General features: G+C 43.7%; 1 protein-coding gene across 2 annotated transcripts in view; it reads left to right on the forward strand.

Annotated features, from left to right (window-relative positions):
• The window catches only part of LOC142210576 (uncharacterized), a 68,543-nt gene that overhangs the window by 33,411 nt on the left and 14,882 nt on the right, over positions 1–20,250 (forward strand). For both annotated transcript variants that reach the window (XM_075279836.1, XM_075279837.1), the window contains exons 6-7: positions 14,051–14,123; positions 18,061–18,657. In XM_075279836.1, the coding sequence (XP_075135937.1) occupies positions 14,051–14,123; positions 18,061–18,657 (670 nt within the window). The remainder of the gene's footprint in view (positions 1–14,050; positions 14,124–18,060; positions 18,658–20,250) is intronic.

Here is a 20,250-nt window from a genome sequence, read left to right on the forward strand (position 1 = left end):
ATGGGGACCTGAAAGCCTGAGACCCTGTCCGCTTAAATAGTGGTAACTCGTGGAAACCCGTGGTGTCCATTTGGGTTTCTGCCAGTTTTATCCTGAAACTGGTGGGAGAGACAAGTCCTCCTTGCAATACTTTTATTTTCTGCAGAATATACACTCCAACCCAGATATGGATCCAGCCAGATTCCGACAGATCACATTGACTGTTTTGGAGTCCTCAGATGTCTATTCTTTTAACTGCAATCACTGGATGAATAAGTTGGGCTCTAGGACTTTTTCGTCTGGCAATTTCTGACTGATATGCACCAGAGACTGAACAGAGACTTCCAACGCAGATGTGAACGTAGCCTTAGAGGTAACAAGAATCTTACAAGAGGAATCTAGCTTTCCAGTGACCAATGGCCTCTCAGTGAGGGCACCGACTTGGTGGTCACAAACTTTTACAGAGTCAAAGCTCTTGGCTATTTCTCTTTAGGTAAAGGCACATGACCAAACCCATTCATTGTATGTAATAATCCAGCTTCTTAGCAAGCGAGTGTGTGTGTCGGCCGTCTCATACAGTGTATCTCCTACTCTCCGTAGCAGCAGGTCCCTCAGGTGGTGTTACTGCGCCAGTCTGATACCTTGATGACCCCACGATCTGTTGTTAGTACAGTTTGGCCATGGGTCTGTACAGGCTCCAGTCTCTGTGTGGTAGCCTCTCTACTAGTCGCAGCAGGTCACTTTACTGGATCTTACTCTTCACTTTGATTGAGACGGGTTTAAGACTGTGTGTCGCTGTAGGCAGTCACAGTAGTCATGGTCTCCATAGTCTCAGGGCTACACTTGGGCTGTAATGCTTTCCCAATACCAGGTCTAGCAGTTCAGTGTCAGTAGAGGAGATTTATCAAACATCTGTCACCGTAAAAAGTCAGATATTAAAAGCCTTTTCATATACCAGCCTATACCACCAAGAATGGCTCCAGGTATATATAGTCCCTTGGATGTTAGAGTTGCATATGACTTAGATCAAGTTTGCCCAAATTGTCATCGGCCCCGCTTTCCCAAACCAGCCAAGATTTGCATTCATATGGGGTTTATAAAGACTAATAGACTAATAATCCTGGCGGCGACTGCTGATGTCCCCTGACTGATTCTCCCTGTCCTGGACAATTGTTGGTTTTGGAGCAGAGTAAAAGGAAGCAGAATTCTTGTCTGGCACATCCCAGTCACTGTGCAGACAGTCCTCGCTGCATGGTATAGAGGATTAAAAGAGAGCTTTGAAGGGGTCTTTGAACTTTTAGTTCTCTTCTGTTACATAAAGGCCCTGGGTTCCAGGCTGATACAGTTTACATCTCCTGATACACTGCAGCAAAGTATCACAAAGGATGCAATTGCAGCAAACCCTCAGCTGTGGTGCGGTACGCCTGTAATGTAAGCTCAAGTGTAACCATTCACAAATGGCAAGCCCAGATCTTGATAATGACTAGGAATTAGGAAATATATTAGAAATTTGCTGAATTCTTCAAGATATTCTGCAAAAAGAAAATCCCTTTTTAAGGCTCAGATGAAAATTTGTTTTTGTGATTGATTGCAAAATTCCTGTCTGTCGTGTGCGTCTGTACTGTAGCGGCTGTGTTGTACCCCTTTGTTGCATTGTACAGGCTGCTGTTACTAATTGGGAGAAAAAACTGGATGTGGTCTGGATCTCCACCTAGTGGCCACAAGTGGTATAGTTACCTAAAAGTCATTTTTTTTCAATCATTGGTGCTTATTTTGATGCCAGGTGATATCCACAGCGAGTCACGTGACATTGTTCTTTCCTGCTACACGTCTTCGCATGTGTCAGTCTTCACTGTAATTTTAGCATTTTTCTCATAGACTTGCTTGATAATGATTTTTGTTTTGGGTCCTGTCCAGTTATATTGTAGTAATATACAGAGATGCATACATTTATAACTGTGCTATGTTTAGTAACTCCAGTCATATAAAAGTTTTTCTAGCTACTATTTCACACTTTATTTTCCCCCTTCTCACTTTTGTCCTGTGTAAAATCCAGTCTCATTTGCCAAGTCATAGTGGCCGCCAGTAGTCGCACATAACCACTATGGTTAACCAGAATTATGACTCACGGTTTGCGAAACCTGTTTTATGTTCTATTATGCGGGAAGTTGTGATTTGTGTCTGGCATGTATACTGATGTGAGGCTGGAGTCGCCGTGTTTGTTTTTTTTTCTTTTTCTTTTTTTTTTTTTGTGAAATTTTGAAATTTTTCCAAATTGTCATTTATAGAAATAGAACAACATCACAACCGTAAAATTCGGTAATATGAGCAAGACAATGGCCGTGGGCAACACAGCTTGTCCTTCAAACCCCTGACCATACAAATCATTGGGATATTTGGATGTTATGAGGGTGGACAGTTCAGGACTAGAGATGAGCGAGTAGTATTCGATCGAGTAGATATTCGATCGAATACTACGGTATTCAAAATACTCGTACTCGATCGAATACCACTCGATATTCGAATGGAAAAATTTGATGCAGAACCAGCATTGATTGGCCGAATGCTTTACAGTCAGCCAATCAACACTGGTTCTTCTCCTACCTTTAGAAGTCTTCTCTGTGCAGCTTCCCCGTGGCGTCTTCCGGCTCTGAATTCACTCTGCCACGCATCGTGCCTGGGCAGAGCCGACTGCACATGCCCGCGCTACAAGAAAATGGCCGCTTTGACTGTAAGTGGCCATTTTCTTGTAGTGCTGACATGCGCAGTCGGCTCTGCCCAGGCCCGGTGCCTGGCAGAGTGAATTCAGAGCCGGAAGATGCCGCGGGGACGCTGCACGGAGAAGACTTCTTGGAGAATCCAGCCCGACCCTCACTCGTGGACTTAGTAAGTTCTATTTAATCGAATGTTGCCTACCCCTGAAACGAGCATTTTCCCCCCATAGACTATAATAGTATTCGATATTCAATTCGAGTAGTCGAATATTGAGGGGCTACTCGAAACGAATATCGAACATTTTACTGTTCGCTCATCTCTTTTCAGGACCCTTCTTTATTGGCCAAAGTGGGGAGCAGATGCAAAAATCTGGAGGTCTTGGGGTGACCATGTAACACATTTGTATGGCACTATGTACTAACTCATATCCATTTGTAGCTTTGGACAAGGAAACCTCTTTAGCTGTTAACATTTTATTAAATGGGTTTTCTGAGTTAGTTAAATTTTATACCTGTGTCTTTACAAATCCCTCAATGCCATCAGTTTTAAATCATGGGGTCCAATGCCCAGCACACCCACTGATCAGCGATTTTCAAAGGGCTGCAGTCTTCTGATGGTTCACCTCAGGTTCTGTACTTTTTGTATCGGTAGTTTTGAGTACCACACTCTTGTTTAAGGTTGCGATATTCATCATACCCACACATATACTGTAGCTCCTAAATCATCCTGTTCCAATGGTGACCACTGTAAATGGAGCAAGTGTGCTTGACTCTTTGGGGTTCCATTGCACATCTACAGCCATCTCTCCATTAACTACAGTACCAGTCAAGATAGGGTTGGGGGAACCCCTCTTCTGGGTGTAGGTGGCATCTCTCAGTCTATGTGGACAAGAGGTGTCAAATGTCCATGATGGGTATACCCCAATAAGTATCAGTAAAGATATAATTTAGGGGCCATCAAGCTTTCATATAAAGAGCATTTAGACCTAACAGTAAATGGCTTAACTGGAAATATGTCCATTAAAATTCCAAGAACTCCTCTTTTTGTGCTGCCACCCAGTGGCGACTACTGTCATTAATACAAAAACAAGACCATGTGGCATATGATACATGTAGGTACTGCCTAAGCAGATCTGTTCCTTAGTTACCCCGGTTTATGAGGAAGTTTAGTGTATAGTTAATATATCACCTTGTGTTATCGCTCATGTCACTCACTGACTAAGCAGCAAATTTCCCTCGTAAATTATCATGTGGTTCATGTTGAAATGTTTCCTGCCGGGAAAAAGGCCGACGTCTGATTCTTTTAAATGACGGCCACAAAGTAGTTGTACTATTATCTAGCCGTGATCTGTGGTTGTCCTGCTGTGACTACAACACCCAATGTATGTAGGATCCTCCCTTGTGTACTTTCTGTTGGTCCCTCATCTATGTTATACACAAATGACACATCCATATAGTTACCTAAAAAATAATACTATGTAATGCCATTATCACTGTATACCGCAGAAAAATAATCTATATACAGTGCCTATCCAATTATTACTAGGCTGTGTGGTAGTCCTAAACATCCCTGTTCTTGATTCATAACCTTTACTACATGCGGTGAACTAACAATTCACTTACTGAGGGTGTCCCCATGTGATGACTTTTATACGCCCTGTGGGGAAGGTAGCTTGGTAGAAGCAGAGGTGCGGACCCAAACAGTCAGAGACAGGGACACAAATCTTGCAGCAAAGCGCTTTATTTAAGGAAAAACTGCAAAATAAATAACGCTTTACTTCAGGCAAAAAAATTTGCAAAATAAAATATAGCCTTTACTTCAGGCAAAATAACATCAAACAAAATCCTGCTCGTTTGAGCGCTAACTGAACAGAAAATACTAACTGTACATGTGGCTTACTACCAGCCACATAAATCAACTAAAACAAACACTGTACCGTATCACAAGTCTCTTAGTGTCAGACCCAGGCACTTCCTCTCCTCCCAGGATCTGTCCTGAAGTGCAGACTCTGCAGCCTTTTATGGCCTAACTAGCCTCTGCCTGCAACTTCGTCTGAGTGTTGTTGGCTTCGATGATCCGCCAATATTCAGCAAATTGCTGCCTTCCGTGGTTTGCCTGCTCCAGCATTTCGGCAGCTGTTAAGCTGTCCTGCTGCTGAACGTGTTCCTCGTGCTTTGCCCGTGATTGTTTTGGCATCTCAGCAGCTCGCTGGGAAGCTATATAATGAGCGTGTTCTTAGCATTGATAATCCGCCTGCTCCCTCATTTTGGCAGCTGTCAAGCTGGCCTGCCGCTAAAGTTGTTCCTCATACTGTGCCCGTGATTGTTCCGGCATCTCAGCAGCTCGCTGGGCCGCCATATAAGGAGCGTATTGTTGGTGCCGGTGATCCCCCTCAGCTCCGCTTGAGGAGAACTCTGTTGACTTCTGGCTACCTTCATTGCTGCCGTTGTTTTAGAATTTTGCAAAAAAAACTAGATTTTCTCTTTTTCCGGCATGTTTAAAAGTAGCAAACTGCCAATTTGGATTCAAGGTGTTTTCCCATCCAGTCTGTCAGCATGTTGCCTGGAGCAGATCAGATATATGCAAATGTGTGTTCCAAATCCACTGAGGGTTAGCTGTGTATTTACACAGAGAGATAACAGGCCTGGCTTTATCAGAACCTGAGATAAGCTGTGGCCAGGAGCAATTTAATATAGTATGTGAACATAAATTCATATTAGTCGTGAAGCCATGTCATTTACCGGGATAAAAAGTAGCCTATGTTTTAATCGAGGTTACAATCTATTTATGTACCAAATTTCATCCAAATCTGTTCAGCTGTTTTTGCGAGATTGAGGAACAAACATCCAAACACACAGGATAGGATAACGAGCCTATGACCCACACCTAGGGCTGAAACGTATTTCACACCCGCCCTGGACCACACATAGGTCAGGAATCTGGGGCTGATATAGCGGGACTCCAGCACTCTGCCTGTCACCTTCTCACAACCCTTAGTAGCTGTTGACCAAATACTTGTGGCGCTGACCTCTATTCCTTGGGCCTTGCATACCCCATGATAAAGAGGTTTTCCAGGGAGTCTATGTATACTCACTTTCTCACAGGGTTTTAGGCACCAAACCTAAGGTTTTGGGGCTTATTTTGACCTCTGGTCACATCATCGGAACCATCACTTGGCTGTACTATGGGTTCTAATACTGTAAATAATTATAATATTAGAGCCAGCCCAAGATAAGATGAGATAAGATCCTTTTATAGTCCCACCATGGAGAAATCCAGTGGTGCACACATGAGAGGAGGGAGCATTTGGGGTTACTCAGGTTCTGATCACATAACCCAGGGTATGTAACCAGGCAAGCACCTAAAAACTCCAGAGAGAAGTGTACACAGACTCCAGGGAGAACCCCTTTAATAAAGTCTCCCCCCCCCCCTCTCCCTCCCATGCATACGAGCTGCATAAAGGTAACAGAACAGTAAAGTGCCATGAAGTAGCTTTGTTCTTCTAAGGGGGGATTTCCACTATGTAAGAAATAAAGTTATATGGTGTTTTGCTTTCATTTTCTTCTTCCATCGCCAGATTTTGCCCCTGCTTCATGCAATAATAAATGTGCACCTTTTGCTAATTGTAAAGGTCACTCTAAAATTCCCCTGGGGGTGTTTGGACCTTTTTAGCTTCTGTGAACAAACACAGGAAATATGAGATCACGTCAGTCTTACTCTTGCTCAAACAGTGTCATCAGTAGGAGTAGAGACTTTGTTTTATCGTCCATAGATGATGGAGGCGGAGCTTAATTTTAATTAAAAAAAAATAATTACTTCTCGTAAGTCTCTCATGCCCATTCTAAATTCTAAAATTTTTTACAATCACTGAAAGAGGTTTTCCAGGAAAAAAAAATGTTTTTAATATAGGCCGGGGAGGTAGAAAAAAGAAAAATCTTACTCTCCTGTCCTCGGTGCTCCAGTGTCGTCTGAAAGGGAACATGCTCACCGGCTGTCACGTCATGGATCCCTTCCGCTGAAGCTGGACTCAACTGTCACCTGACCGCTGTGGCCAATCAGCGGCCTCAGGAAGAGATCTCCTGCCTGGACAACCCCTTTAATGTTAGACGCTCAAAGCCTGAGGCTGCACTACTGAGAGATTCTAGTCCCTTCTTATTTCTTAGAGCAGTGCTTTGGGCCTGTAATGTCAAGTCATCAGAACTCTACTGTATATAGATATAGAATATCTAGAGGCAATCTCATCCCACTGGCTTCTAGAAGGGGGACCAGCCATATACTGTTCAAATTGGATGAACATGTCTAGAGTTGTGTTAAGGGCACCAGACTGTGACATCGCTTTCGACCTTCACACTCCCCCATCTTTCTTTTTGGTTAGGACTACAGCTCTGCATTTAGCTACCTTCTCATTCTTGGCACGGTTCTCGACGATGAAGCCCCTGCAGTAATGAAACGGAAACATAAAACTTCAGATGAGAACATGACTTGTGTTCTGAAAGTTGGCGCCGTCCACTAGAGGGCACCAGCTAACTACTGATAACACCATAACTACTCTTAAAGGGGTATTCCCACGAACATAACCATTTTTAAATTTGTAGATAATTTAAAGTTAAATATTTTTGCAAATATAAGTAATTAAACAATTTGCAGAGTTTTAAAGATTCTCTAAATATCTTGTGGTCACCGTCTTGTTGTCTTGATCGGTTGCCAGTGGATACGACCATGAATGCAGGAACTTTCTAAGGTCAGAGAATCTGCTATAATTTCCTTATTGTGGCCGGGATATCTTCTCATACATGTTGGGTCCCTGTCTGATATCCCAGCTACAATAAGGAAATCATGGCTGGGTTTTTGACAAGTCCCAGACCATAGAAAGTTTCTGCATTTGTGGTCGTGATCAAGACAACAGATTGTCACAACGAAGATGGTTTAAGAAAATCTATAAAACTCTCAAAATTTTTAACTGCTTATATTTGAAAAAAATGTTTCACTTTTAATGATATGTTCATGGGAATACCCCTTTAAATATGTTTTGGTTCGTTCACATGAGCTTAGTGGGTATTGCTGCTGTTCACACAGGCAGGGCCGCCGATAGGCCAGTATTACCGCTACTGGCGTCAGGGGCCCGGCCAAATTGAAAAATGGGGGGGGGGGGGGGCCCGGTTTTGGCCGGCCCGGTTTTGGCCGGCCCCCTGGCGCCCGCAGCAGCAACTGTGCCCTGGGCCGGCGTCACTGTAATATAGCCTGTCCCGCTTTCAGCTGAGTTGAATACACAGGCGATTAAAGCAGGAGCGCGTGTGTAGGCGCAATGTGATGACGTCACATCGCGCTTACACCTGTCAGTGGAGTGAGAGGAGCGGCGAGGGAGCGAAGGAAGGATGAGTGTAAATAAGTGTTTGTTTTGTGTAACATAACATAATGAAGGGGGCCCATGAAACTGGGGCAAATGAAGGGGAGGGGGGGAACGGCATGACACTGTGGAAGATGAAGGGGGTGGGAAGGGAATGGCATGACACTGGGGCAAATGAGGGGGGGAGAATGGCATTACACTGGGGCAGATGAAGTGGGGAGAATGGCATTACACTGGGGCAGATGAGGGGGAGGAGAATGGCATTACACTGGGGCAGATGAAGTGGGAGAATGGCATGACACTGGGGCAGATGAAGGGGGGGAGAATGGCATGACACTGGGGCAGATGAAGGGGGGGAGAATGGCATGACACTGGGGCAGATGAAGTGGGAGAATGGCATGACACTGGGGCAGATGAAGGGGGGGGAGAATGGCATTACACTGGGGCAGATGAAGTGGGAGAATGGCATGACACTGGGGCAGATGAAGGGGGTGGGGAGAGAATGGCATGGACACTGGGGCAGATGAAGGGGGGGAATGGCATGACACTGGGGGAGATGAAGGGGGGAATGACATGGCACTGGGGCAGATGAGGGGGGGAACGGCATGACACTGGGGCAGAGATGGGGGGACATGAAACTGTGGGCAGTTGAAAGGGGGAGAACAGCATGAAACTGGGGACAGAGATGGAGAGGGGGACATGAAACTGGGGGCAGAGGAAGGGTGTATATGAAACTGGGGGAGAGATGGAGGGGAGGCATATAATTTACAGGTGACTAGGAGGATTATACTGTGTGGGAACACATGAAAATGAATGAGAATGGGTGGAGTCAGCACATTTTCTCCCTCTTTCTACTCTTCAAAAGTTGGGAGGTAATACATAATTGGTATGTCACAAAATAAAGTAGTGTTAAAATGGCGGGGGGGGGGGGGGGGGGTTTAGTCACTTAGGGTGTATGGGGCCCCAAAATTCCTGGTGACGGCCCTGTGTAGTGTTGTAGTGAGGATGCAGGTCTTCTGGAATAAGTCCACTATGAGATGGTTACTCTTGTAGATCAGAACCCTTTATTCCATGCTCCATCATGGCTCCCTGTCTAACAACTCCTCCCCCTAAGCTCAGCTCCTCCTCCATTACTACCTCACTGTTGCTAGGCAGACAAAGCAGAATAAGTAAGCAGAACAGAACATACAGAACATACTTATAACAACATCACACCCTGCACACAGGTGACACTCTCTTGCACATTTACGTTTAGGCCTCCGATTCCTTGCGATGTAGAAGTTGCTTCGCAAGACAAAACAGTCCGACCAAACCAATCTGGGTATGAACTGCCTGGAAAGGCACAAAGGACACTCTTTTCTACAACGTGCTTTTACCCAGTGTGACCCAAGCATGTGGGATCATACCAAGGGAAATCTCCCAGAACTTCTCCCATGGTGCAACCAATGCTCTCTCCTCATGTTGCACCTACAATGGAAACCCAACAAGTCACTTTGCAATACCAGCAGTTACTCCACATATTGCGAAAATGGTGACAAAGGAATGAAAAACTGAATCAACATCATTTCAGGGGATTCTAACCTGTTCCCATTTATGGGTCATCACCTAGGGTTGCATACTAAGAAGGTTAACCCTTTCCTCCTCCCAGTTACATGACCTGTTTGCAGCTAAGTACCAAGCACAGCTGCCATGCAATGTATGGCTCTGCTTGGTAGGTAATGACGAAGCCAATGTGTGTGTTAAAATTACATGGTCTATTCATATAACTTCTTGATGGGGGTGCCTGATTCCCAGCGATCTGATATTGATGATGTATCCTAAGGCTATGCTATGAATATCTGAGACCCAGAAAGCCACTTTTAGGTTAATGCCCCATGTAGCGATTTTCAGCCAACAAGCGCAGTGAGAAAAACCATGGCAGAAACACATTACAATTTTTCACAAAAAGACTTTCTGCCTCAATTATACCTATAGGGAAAACACCGGCGTTTCTGTAGGTATAATTGACATGCTGCAATTTACAAAAAAGTTAAAAAAAATTAAATTGCAGCATGTCTGCGGCGAGTATGTTTCTGCAATGTGTGGATGGGATTAGCCAGAATCCCATTCACTTTACAGGTGCTGTAAAATGGCATTTATACTACGTGGGGCCCTGGTGAAATATCCCTTAGAAATAATGTCAGGAACACAAGGATTACTGGGCAGGACACAAATAGGTTCAGGCAGATACTTATCAGGAGGTTCCTCCACCAGTGGTGACATCCTAGAGAAGAAGGACTTGTGGTTCCTGGTATTATTTTCCACAATTCCACCCCTCGTTCTTGGATTTTTTTTTTATTTATTTTTTTGCGTGCTTTTTGTCAGTAATTTTCTTTTTTCCTGGCAATGAATTCATCATAAACCATGGATGAGTGCACTTGAAACCTCGAAAATAGTTGACACATCACAATGACTACACTTTTCCATAGCACTCGATGGATCATTCAAAAGTGGAAGAAAAATTTAGTTTTTTCAGAAAAGGGTATATTTAGTTCACGTGGTGTTGTTGTTGTTGGTTTTTCCCCTAATTCTAGATAATCCTTTTAATGAATGACTGGAAAATCTAGTAATAGGTCTTGTGGTGTCTACTAGATCATACTGTGGGAACGTGTGAGCTGCATGTGATGAGCTTACAGCCTAAGATAACCTCAAGCCAGACTTCCCTGTCAATGTGACAGAATTCAATTGCTGTGTTTAGAAGCGGGAATATTGCTGCATTTATTTCTTACTATATTTTTTTTATAAGAATCAGGTCTGTCTTTGCTGACACACTGTTCCAAATCCACTGCATAGCCCTAGATTTAAAGTGGTAATTTTTGGATATGGCATAATACGTTATGCTGGCAAAAGGCGAAGCGTCAAAAGCAGAAGATCATTTACCCCTTCCTGATATTTACAAGTCATTACTTCTGCAGTACAATGATAAAGCATGACTGATCAAACATCTCATGACAATCAGCCGAGTTCTAGGTGGAAGTCCCCACTCCCCTGGACTTTTTTTTATTAGTATGGCATTTATTCTTAGGAATTCTGATGGCTCGGAGCCTAATGTAGAGCCATAGGCGGCACACACCAAGGAATATGGGCAAAGGGTTAATGTAATTGCAATCTCCGCCTGTGATGCTGAAAAACATCCTAAAAAAATGTGTAAATGATTTGTGCGGTATCGGCGGCTTTCTTTGGAAACAGCCGCAGCTGTCCACAGTTTGCGGTATTTCTAATATTGTATAATGAATTAGATGCAGAGTTTGTTACTTTCATAGGAATTCAATCACTGGCTTTTTCTTCACGAACCATGGCCATTAGTCATTTATAAGGGAGTCTTGAGTCACACTGCTTAAAAATAGAGGTGTAGAGTTTGGTCGACCCCACAGTCCTACTTTTTAACCCCTTTAAAGACATAATTATTTTCAGAGTTCTGTGGAAGGATCCACCATGGAAAACCTTATAATGTCGTGAAAACCTTACCTATGCCGGGCGTGCGTCTGCACTGAAATCTACGCAGCTTGTAAAGGCCCAGATTCCTGCCGCTCACCACGTTCCTTTTCAAAAGTGGTGCAGAAAAAATTGCTAATTTTTGCACGGAAATTTGGGACTTTATCATGTCTTGTATGCTGGAAAACTGGTGCACTAGGCATGATCAAGCTCTCTAGCAGAAGGGAGTTTACCAGCTAGCAGCCATCACCTATCACAGGTGCATGGAGGTCATGTTCAGTCCAGCGGGTGAAATTCTGCATGAGTACAAGGATCCAGCACTCCGTGAATAAAAAATCAACTATATTGGCACATACTAGTGGAATCTTTCTGGTCGAAGCGGCAACCAGTCTGCAATTTCACATGACCACATTGAACAATTGTCTTCTGAGGCTGGTAATCTCAAAGATGGTGGAACTGAAAACCTGTGATAGGAAATCTGCTATGGATAAGGGAGTGGTCTTCTCAAAGAGGTAGTCTTTTGGGGACATGGACAGTCTGAGTAGGAGTCAATACTTGTAAGGGGGCCTTTGCTATCTTATTGACAGAGGTTCTGTGCGTATGACTTCTCTGTATGACTTTCATATGCCCCAATAAGATAAATGGACAGGGGTGCAGTAACATACATGCTCCCTAAAAAAATGGTGTACACAGTGGTTTGCTGTATCGTATTAGATTTTTCCATGTTCTTTCAAATATCTTGAAGGATCTCAATCACTGCTTACTATACAGAATGAGAAATCAGAAGCCATGTTTGAGGACACGACAAGATTACCCCCACAATGTATGTCTTGCAGATATTTTAAATGGTCACCCTGACTCACTTCTTCCCGTACAAGCTTGAAGGGTGTAATAAATTGTTTTACCACATTTACTGAAGTTCTTCACCAGTTAGCTGACCTTGACAGTCATATTTGTGACTCAAGAAGAATCCTATTTGTCAGTGAAAGGTTTGCGCTTCTGTGCATGGCCTATAGGCAAATAGACTGCCCAATACGACTCACTTTAGGGCCTACAGACGTCTTAAAGAGAGGCTTCTTTTAGCTGTTGAACTTGTACAGAGAGAAGCGGCTCAGTAGACTGCTTTGATTTGGAGGCGTGAGATTAAAGTGGACCTTCCACCACGTCACCAATTCCAGTTCTTTGCCTCTTTCAACAGGTGCCCATGTACTAATTTTGGAGCAGTTGCAATTTTTTTATAGTATTGGTGTAAGGATCTGTTTGCGCCAGCAGAGTTGTGATTGCAGCTCTGGGGTAGAATACAGGCTGTAACTCAGGAACAGTATAAGATAAGTAATAATTGTACATGGGACGACTAAGATGTTGTGATGGTTAATAACTTGTACAAGTTCAAGAGCGGCCTGAATGCCTCCAAAAGAAGTTTTGGATGTCGCTTTGATCGAAGTGATGTCACTATTGCTATATTTAGATTTGAGAAGAAATCTTTTTCATTATATGGGGCACTTGTCATCTGCCTTTTTTTTATTTTTTGCCTTCCTCTGCATTGAAATGGCAGTATCACAGGTTATACTTGATGGACTTGTGGCTATATCCATCCTTATCAACTATGTTACTATTTTGCTGGTGGAGTCACCGTTTTTAACACAGTAAGTGTAACCCTGGGGTATAATACAGGATGTAGCTCAGGATCAGTGAGAGTTAGACATTGTAATATATGCACAAGGTAACCACACCAGCAGAATAGTGAGTGCAGCTCTGAAGTGTCATACAATGCATTTACTCTTCAAACATGCAAAGTTGTGTCAGGGATCTGTGTCACCGGCCACACAAGTACATGTGACCTTAAAAGGGGGAACTCTTCTTTCACACTTCTTCCTTTCAGAAGAGGGAAGAGGTCCCAACATCTGCACATCCATATAAATAGCAGTTACAACCCTACACTTAAGGTAGGTGAGGCACCTAAATACCAAGACCATTCACAACTATGCCTTGGGGGTAATGTAAAGAAACAGGCCTATTACTAAGCCTGGCATTGCAGATTGGCACAGAGTTTGGTTGTATCTCCAGGTATCTATTGATCATGCTTTGTCCATGATCAATTTTTGAAGTAGCCTCTTTTTAGAACCTCTGAACTGTGACCAGGGCTGGAGAACTATATGCACCAAGTCAAGGGTGATGTGGCTTATTTTTGGAATATGCTGGAACGCTTTATGGGTAAGAATGCCCTGCATGTGATGCTGAATATTTTTACAAGTCCAGGCATTCCAAACATGAATATGAAATTCTTAAGTCTTTCCGCTGATACATAAATTGATGTTGTCTTGAAGGTTATTCAGTCCGGTTTATTGGGCATTGAGGAGCACCTGTGTGTTGATTCTTATAGAAAGTGAAATACAACCTGAGGTTTCATTTTTTTGCTTCTTCCATACAGAAGCAGATGAGACTCCTAAGAAGTTGCTATAACTTTTTCTTCTTTGTTGTGGTCTATAGAACTTAATTTTTTCACTTTCTCTTGTATTCCCATTTCTCTTTTAGGAGATTGCCAAACGGTTACAGCAGCTAGAGGAGGAAGAGCTGCAGAGGAATGTACAGGAAAGGTCCCGGGGAGGTATGATGACTCCATTATCTGCATTGTGCCCCCAGGGGGCTCCACAAGACGGCTCATTGTGAAACTCCGTCCCATCTGCTTGCAGTAATTTCATATATTAGAGCTGTTTTTGTGAAGGAGGGTGCTGAACACAACTACAGCACTGACTCACTGGAATTTCTCACTGTCCTGTAAATCTTATTACTCATGACTGACAACACCTTGTTCGGTCCTTTTATTGAAAAATCGGCTCCACTGCTGTATTCACAGAGCAAAAAATACCACTGAAGACCTGTAAAGTGCCTAAAATATAACTTTTATAAAGAATTATTAAAAAGTGGGACTTGTTCCGTTAGAAAATGGCACATAAATCCCATGGGATAGAAGCTCAAAAAGAAGCCAAGGGGGTGTGGGGCTAAGTGAGACATCCAATATGGACAAAATAGTCCCACAGGGTGTGACACTAAGGCTTAGTTCACACGGGCACGGAATAGCGTATTCTGGTCCTGATTTTGATGCGGGAAGCCGCATCAAAATCGGGACCAAAATACGCTTGCCGCGACTGTCTGTCGTGGCTTCCTGCTCCGGAGTAGGCCCAAAATGAATGGGCCCAGTGTGGAGGGTGCTGCCGCGAGGCGGATGCCGCGGCTCAATGAGCCATGGTATCCGCCTGAGGAAAGGGCAGTTCGCGGTTTCCATAGACCGCCATTGTGAGGGGGTGGATTCTGCGCCATAATCCGCCTCCTCTGTGTCCGTGTGAATGAGCCCTAATACCCTGTGTCTGCAGCTAACTTGACAATAGGAAAGACTACAGCCAGCCTATTGTCTCCCATTATGAGCACTTGGCCGACCAAGGGCCAGTAAAACCTCAGTCTGCTCCTTGCACATTCTCTGCCCCTACAGTACAATAAGTATCGGTAACTTCCATCCCTGTCTATCATATTCTGTTCTTCAATTGATTTCAGTGGATGAATTGAAGAAGGTAAATACATAGGCAAATTTTTTTTTAGTTATTATGGTTAAACATCTCGAACAGCCATGCAGGCCGGTAGCCACTACTGTATGTCTGCATGGTATCGGCCCGTATCACTTGGGGTTTATATTCTGCTTTTTAATGGAATAGGACACTCTATTTAGTTAATAAATTATACTTTACGAACTTTCTTGTCCTTCAGTGATACTTGTGTTTTGTGTTGAGAGCTACTTCACTATATGAATGGTGATCCAATACTAATGCATACTAAGAGAAAAATAGTGCAAAAACTATATTTCTCAATACAGGTAATGTATTGTGCTATACTGGACACATTTAAAGGGTCTTTAAGACCCCCACTTTTCCTAGATGTGCTGTAGCATACATAGCTGCTTTGATGCCAATAGACTACAGCATAGACTTGCATTAGGAGGAAGGAAGGTAAGTGTTCTGCATTTGATGAGAGAGGATAATGCTATCGATCATTGAAGGAGAAGTGTCAGAGCCTTAAAGAGAAGCTTTGGGGATGCAGGAAATGATACTCTGAAGCCAGAACAGCCTGCCTTCTGACTAGTCTACCTTCTGCCATGCCATGCCCTGTGAATCTTGCTGGGGCAGTACCAACTTGGGTATGGTCAAATCACATATATCAGAAGCTCTTATGATATAGATCAGTATGAGGAGGAAACTGTAACATCACAGGTGCGGCACAGGACAGGAAAGGCTTATGACTGTGCCCTGTACAACACACAGGGTGCAACCTCCAGCCCACTGCAAGAAGGAACAGGAGCAACTGCTTGGCCATAGACTTCCTTTACAGATAAAGATTGACCACAGCAGAGTGCCTATAAATACGATGTTTTGCGGTCGTCACTCTTGCAGCCAGGCACATCCTTCCTTATTATTCTACAGAAACCTATAAAAGCATGATCACACGTTACACTTACACTATTGTAATGAAAGGCTATTCCTACACCCATCACCTAACAATGCGTGCTTTGCATGTCACTTTTGCCAATAAAGTCTTGTTAGTCCCTCCTGTCCTACAATATTATATGTGCCTTTCTGTTTTGTCTATAAATAATGTTACAGATAGGGCGAGGCCATAATAATAATAAAAGTTATGGAAGGCGTTCATGGTTCTGGAAAGTTCTACTGGATAATGACAGAGTACACGGGTCTGTGTCATGTAAGTGTGATGACCAGGGCTTTCATAGATCTTTCTATACATATGGAGGAAGAGTTCCCACTAGGTAGATTCGATTTTATCTTGGCCTTTATATTAAAGGGGCTCTATCTGCAAAATTTTGCTGTATGAGCCCCACATATGCGTGAATAGCCTTTGAAAAGGCTATTCAGGCACCGGTAATCTTATTTTAAAGCCCGCTCCCGTTTTAAAATAAAACTATAAAAACATATAGGTAAATCATACCTTTGCATGCACGGGGGGCGGTCGTGCACGATCCGACGTCATCTTCGGTCCCGCCTTCCTCTTCTTTCTTCTTCCAGCGACGTCCTCCAGTCCTGGCTCTTCTCCGCCTTCATCTTCTGTTCTTCCTGTGGGTTGCATTCAAATCCCACGCGTGCGCAGTAGCGCTCCCTCCGGAGCACTACTGCGCACGCGCCAGCGCCATTTTTGTGTAGTTCTAAGTATCCCTTAGAGCTACGTGAGCATGCGCAGTACGCTCGCGAATGTCTTCACTCCGGAAGAACAGAAGATGAAGGCGGAGAAGAGCCAGGACTGGAGGACGTCGCTGGAAGAAGAAAGAAGAGGAAGGCGGGACCGAAGATGACATTGGATCGTGCACGACCGCCCCCCGTGCATGCAAAGGTATGATTTACACATATGTTTTTCTAGTTTTATTTTAAAACAGGTGCAGGGTTTAAAATAAAATTAGCGGTGCATAAATAGCCTTTTTAAAGGATATTCACGCATATGTGGGGCTCATACAGCAAAATTTTGTTGATAGAGCCCATCTAAGGGCTAGTTCACACGTGAACAAACGGGGTGGATTTTGACAGCGGATTTCGCTTCAAAATCCACCCCTTTACAATAGTGGTGTGTGTAGATTGCTAGCTTTTTTTTTTTCTGCTAGCGGCAGCACCCTCCAATGTCGGCTCATTCATTTGATGGTTGTGGCAGGCGGGTTTTGACCGGAGAGTGACGCAGCTCCCCCCACCACCCACGTGTGAACGAGCAAGAAGTTTCCAGGTTTTGGGGGGGTTTTTTGTGGCTTTTCTTTAGGATAGGCCATAAGTATCTGATCGGTAAGGGGCAACAGTCAGCCCTTGTACGGATCAGCTATCCTATACTCTCCATAGAGTCGGCAGCAGATAGCATGTTTAGTAACCGAGCACCATAACAACAGGTCAGCTCCCATTGAAATCATTGCAGTAACCGCGCCCGGCCACTATACAGGGTACGTAGCTATCTGGACATAATAATACAGTGTATGGAGTTTGCAGTAACTGAGAATTCTAGACCCAAAAGTGGGACCCACCACTCTTTTATAGCATATCCTTGGGTTTGCCCAAAAATACCTAAGATTGGAATACCCTTTTTAGGTAAATGTCCGTGCAATAGGCAATCTGCTTATCACCATTAGTCAGAAATAAAAGTGTGAATATTCATTTTACTATGTATGTTTGGTTCATAGTGTTGCATCCGCTAGCTTAAATGGAGGCCTTGGCATTACTGACTAGTATGGTCTAACTCCGTCCACCCTAACCCCTTTTGGCAGCACATGTTCACGCTGGAATGTATGTCTTAAATCTATGTCTTGTACAATAAGGTTAGTGGTTTTCTGATCATGTTTAGGCCATTGCTCTTGCTCACCCACTTGAATGCTTTTCCATGTAGTCAAACCTGTTCTGTGTCAAAAGTTACAAGATGATGCATAGGTTCTTCTGCGCCTTAAGCGTTTGTACCTGTTGTATGTGCACGCTTACTAATCTCAGCTTTGTGTTGTTGCATGTATACACAAGAACACAGCAGCCGGCAGCGGCAATACCTGACGTCTTTGGACAATGAGGAGGAGGAAGGATATCCCTTCCAAAATGATAGTTCTAAGCACCATAATGCCTCAGAATACAGGCGAGGGCACAGAAGCTCAGAGAGGGACCATAGCTCAAAAACCCCAGAAGAGCATCCCGGAAGAATGATCAGCAACCGCGTGTCCTTTGGCCAAGTCTATTATGACAGTAACAGCTCTAAAAATTCCAAGACTCCAGACGTATGGAAGGAGCCCAGCCGTAAAGATCAGCAAGTGCAGTTTTCTTACAGGAATCATAGGAGTTCCTCGGAAAGAAGCCCTTGTCATCCCAGTAGCTCAGAGGGAACTTCTAGCCATGAGCGGGATGTGGGTCGAAAAGAGGAGAAAGTAAGGGGTCATCGAGATAAACATTGCAGGCATCACTCTGAGCGATGCAGGCGCTCCAGCTCGGACAGTGATGACTGCCCAGAACACTGTGTTAGGGATAAAAGGAGTCGACGCTCACAATGGAACCAAAACCATGATCCTCGTCATCATCGACCATCAAACAAGCCTTCATGTAGGATATCAAGTCACGGTCTGAGCACAGGTATTATACTTTGAGTGGTCCTATATATTTACTAGGAATTGGGGGTATTACTATGGCTGTGAGTGCACTTCATGTGTTGAGCCTGTTTACAATGGAATCAGGGGCATAGCTACCAGGTTATCAAGGAGAACATTAACTGTATGGCCTAGTAGCGTCCACCTTCTTTAGTGAAGTAAAGATGAAGGGCAATGAGTAGATGGAAGACCCCTGTACATGGCTTGTGGGTTACAGTCAAAATCTGATAGAATAGATCAAGGTAAAAGATATGTGAATCGCTGAGAGATTGAGAAGGTAGAACAAACTATCAGAACAGGGATGTGGCAATAGATGACACAGACACAATCTCACTCTGCTTTGTTTTTTTGTTCTCCTGGGATGTCCATACATGTTGGTGAAATTGTAGACTGCAATATCTAATTTACAGTTTGGGGCGCAGACCATCTTTCCCAGCCCTGGCAGAGGAACTTGGCAAAACATCAGTCGTGTTGATCTTCAGCTGTACTGGGTATTTCCTGCCCATTACCCTAATTGATAAGAGTTACAGCAACAAAGGAAACTTGTTAGGATAATAAAGGGGAATACCGGGGGGTGGTGGGGGGTTCTGTTATTGTGCATGTGGCCAGACTTGTCATATCCAGATGTCCTTCTTCTTCCTGATATATTACATTTCACCAAAACAGGTTTTTATTGTTGCTGGAATTGTGTTGGTGAATTTTTCTTTATTTTACGTTTTTGTGATTTAAATTCCGTGAGATTCGGCAGAGGGATTTCCAGAGCTATTGGCAAATACTGTAGCATGTCCAAATAAACTACAAGGTGGAGGGTGTAGGTTAAATTCACACAGTGGAAAACAAAGAGAATTTCCTCCTCATTTTCCGCCGCTGTTTTACTACCACATTCGCATGTCATCGCGGCTTTCCACTGCTCGTCACGCCCAGATGAATGGGATCAGCAGGGAGTTTGCAGCAAGATTGAGCAGGACGCTTATTTTTTTTCTGCGTCCTGCTGCAATCTCTGCCTCCCATTGGGAATGATTGGAGGCAGAATCTTAGATAAAAGTTATTTCATTCTCCCTTGTTTGCATGAGCTGAATCTAGCTGCACAGCTGTAATATAACACAGAATTGTCCTATGAACATAATAGCGTGTTAGAGAGTTGTAAAAGATTGTAATGTAGTGCTGACTGGTAGCCTTAGGCTGGTCTTACACGACCGTAATGCTTTTACGGTCCGCAAGTTTCTGATCAGCAGCACTAGTTGCTGATCATCAACATAGACTTCGCAGATGCCCGTAAACTGTCGCACTCGCCCATAGAGTTCTATACCAGCCTGATGAAGGAACCTTATAGCAGTTCCGAAAGCTTGCAATATGTCATCATTTTGTGTTATCCTTTTTCCTTTTTAATGGCTATCAACTACTGAGAACTCTCAATCTTTACATTTCATGTTCAAAATAAGGAAGATTAAGGAGCTGCAATAGGGTCTCACAGTCTCCTTCTCAGACTACAAGCTTTCTTCCATTGTAACCCTCATGTTCCTGCCAGCCCGAATGTGATCCCATTATCCACTGCGTTCTGGTTTCTAATAGTGGAACG

The sequence above is a fragment of the Leptodactylus fuscus genome, chromosome 6 (genome assembly GCF_031893055.1).
Source record: "Leptodactylus fuscus isolate aLepFus1 chromosome 6, aLepFus1.hap2, whole genome shotgun sequence".
NCBI lineage: Eukaryota > Metazoa > Chordata > Amphibia > Anura > Leptodactylidae > Leptodactylus > Leptodactylus fuscus.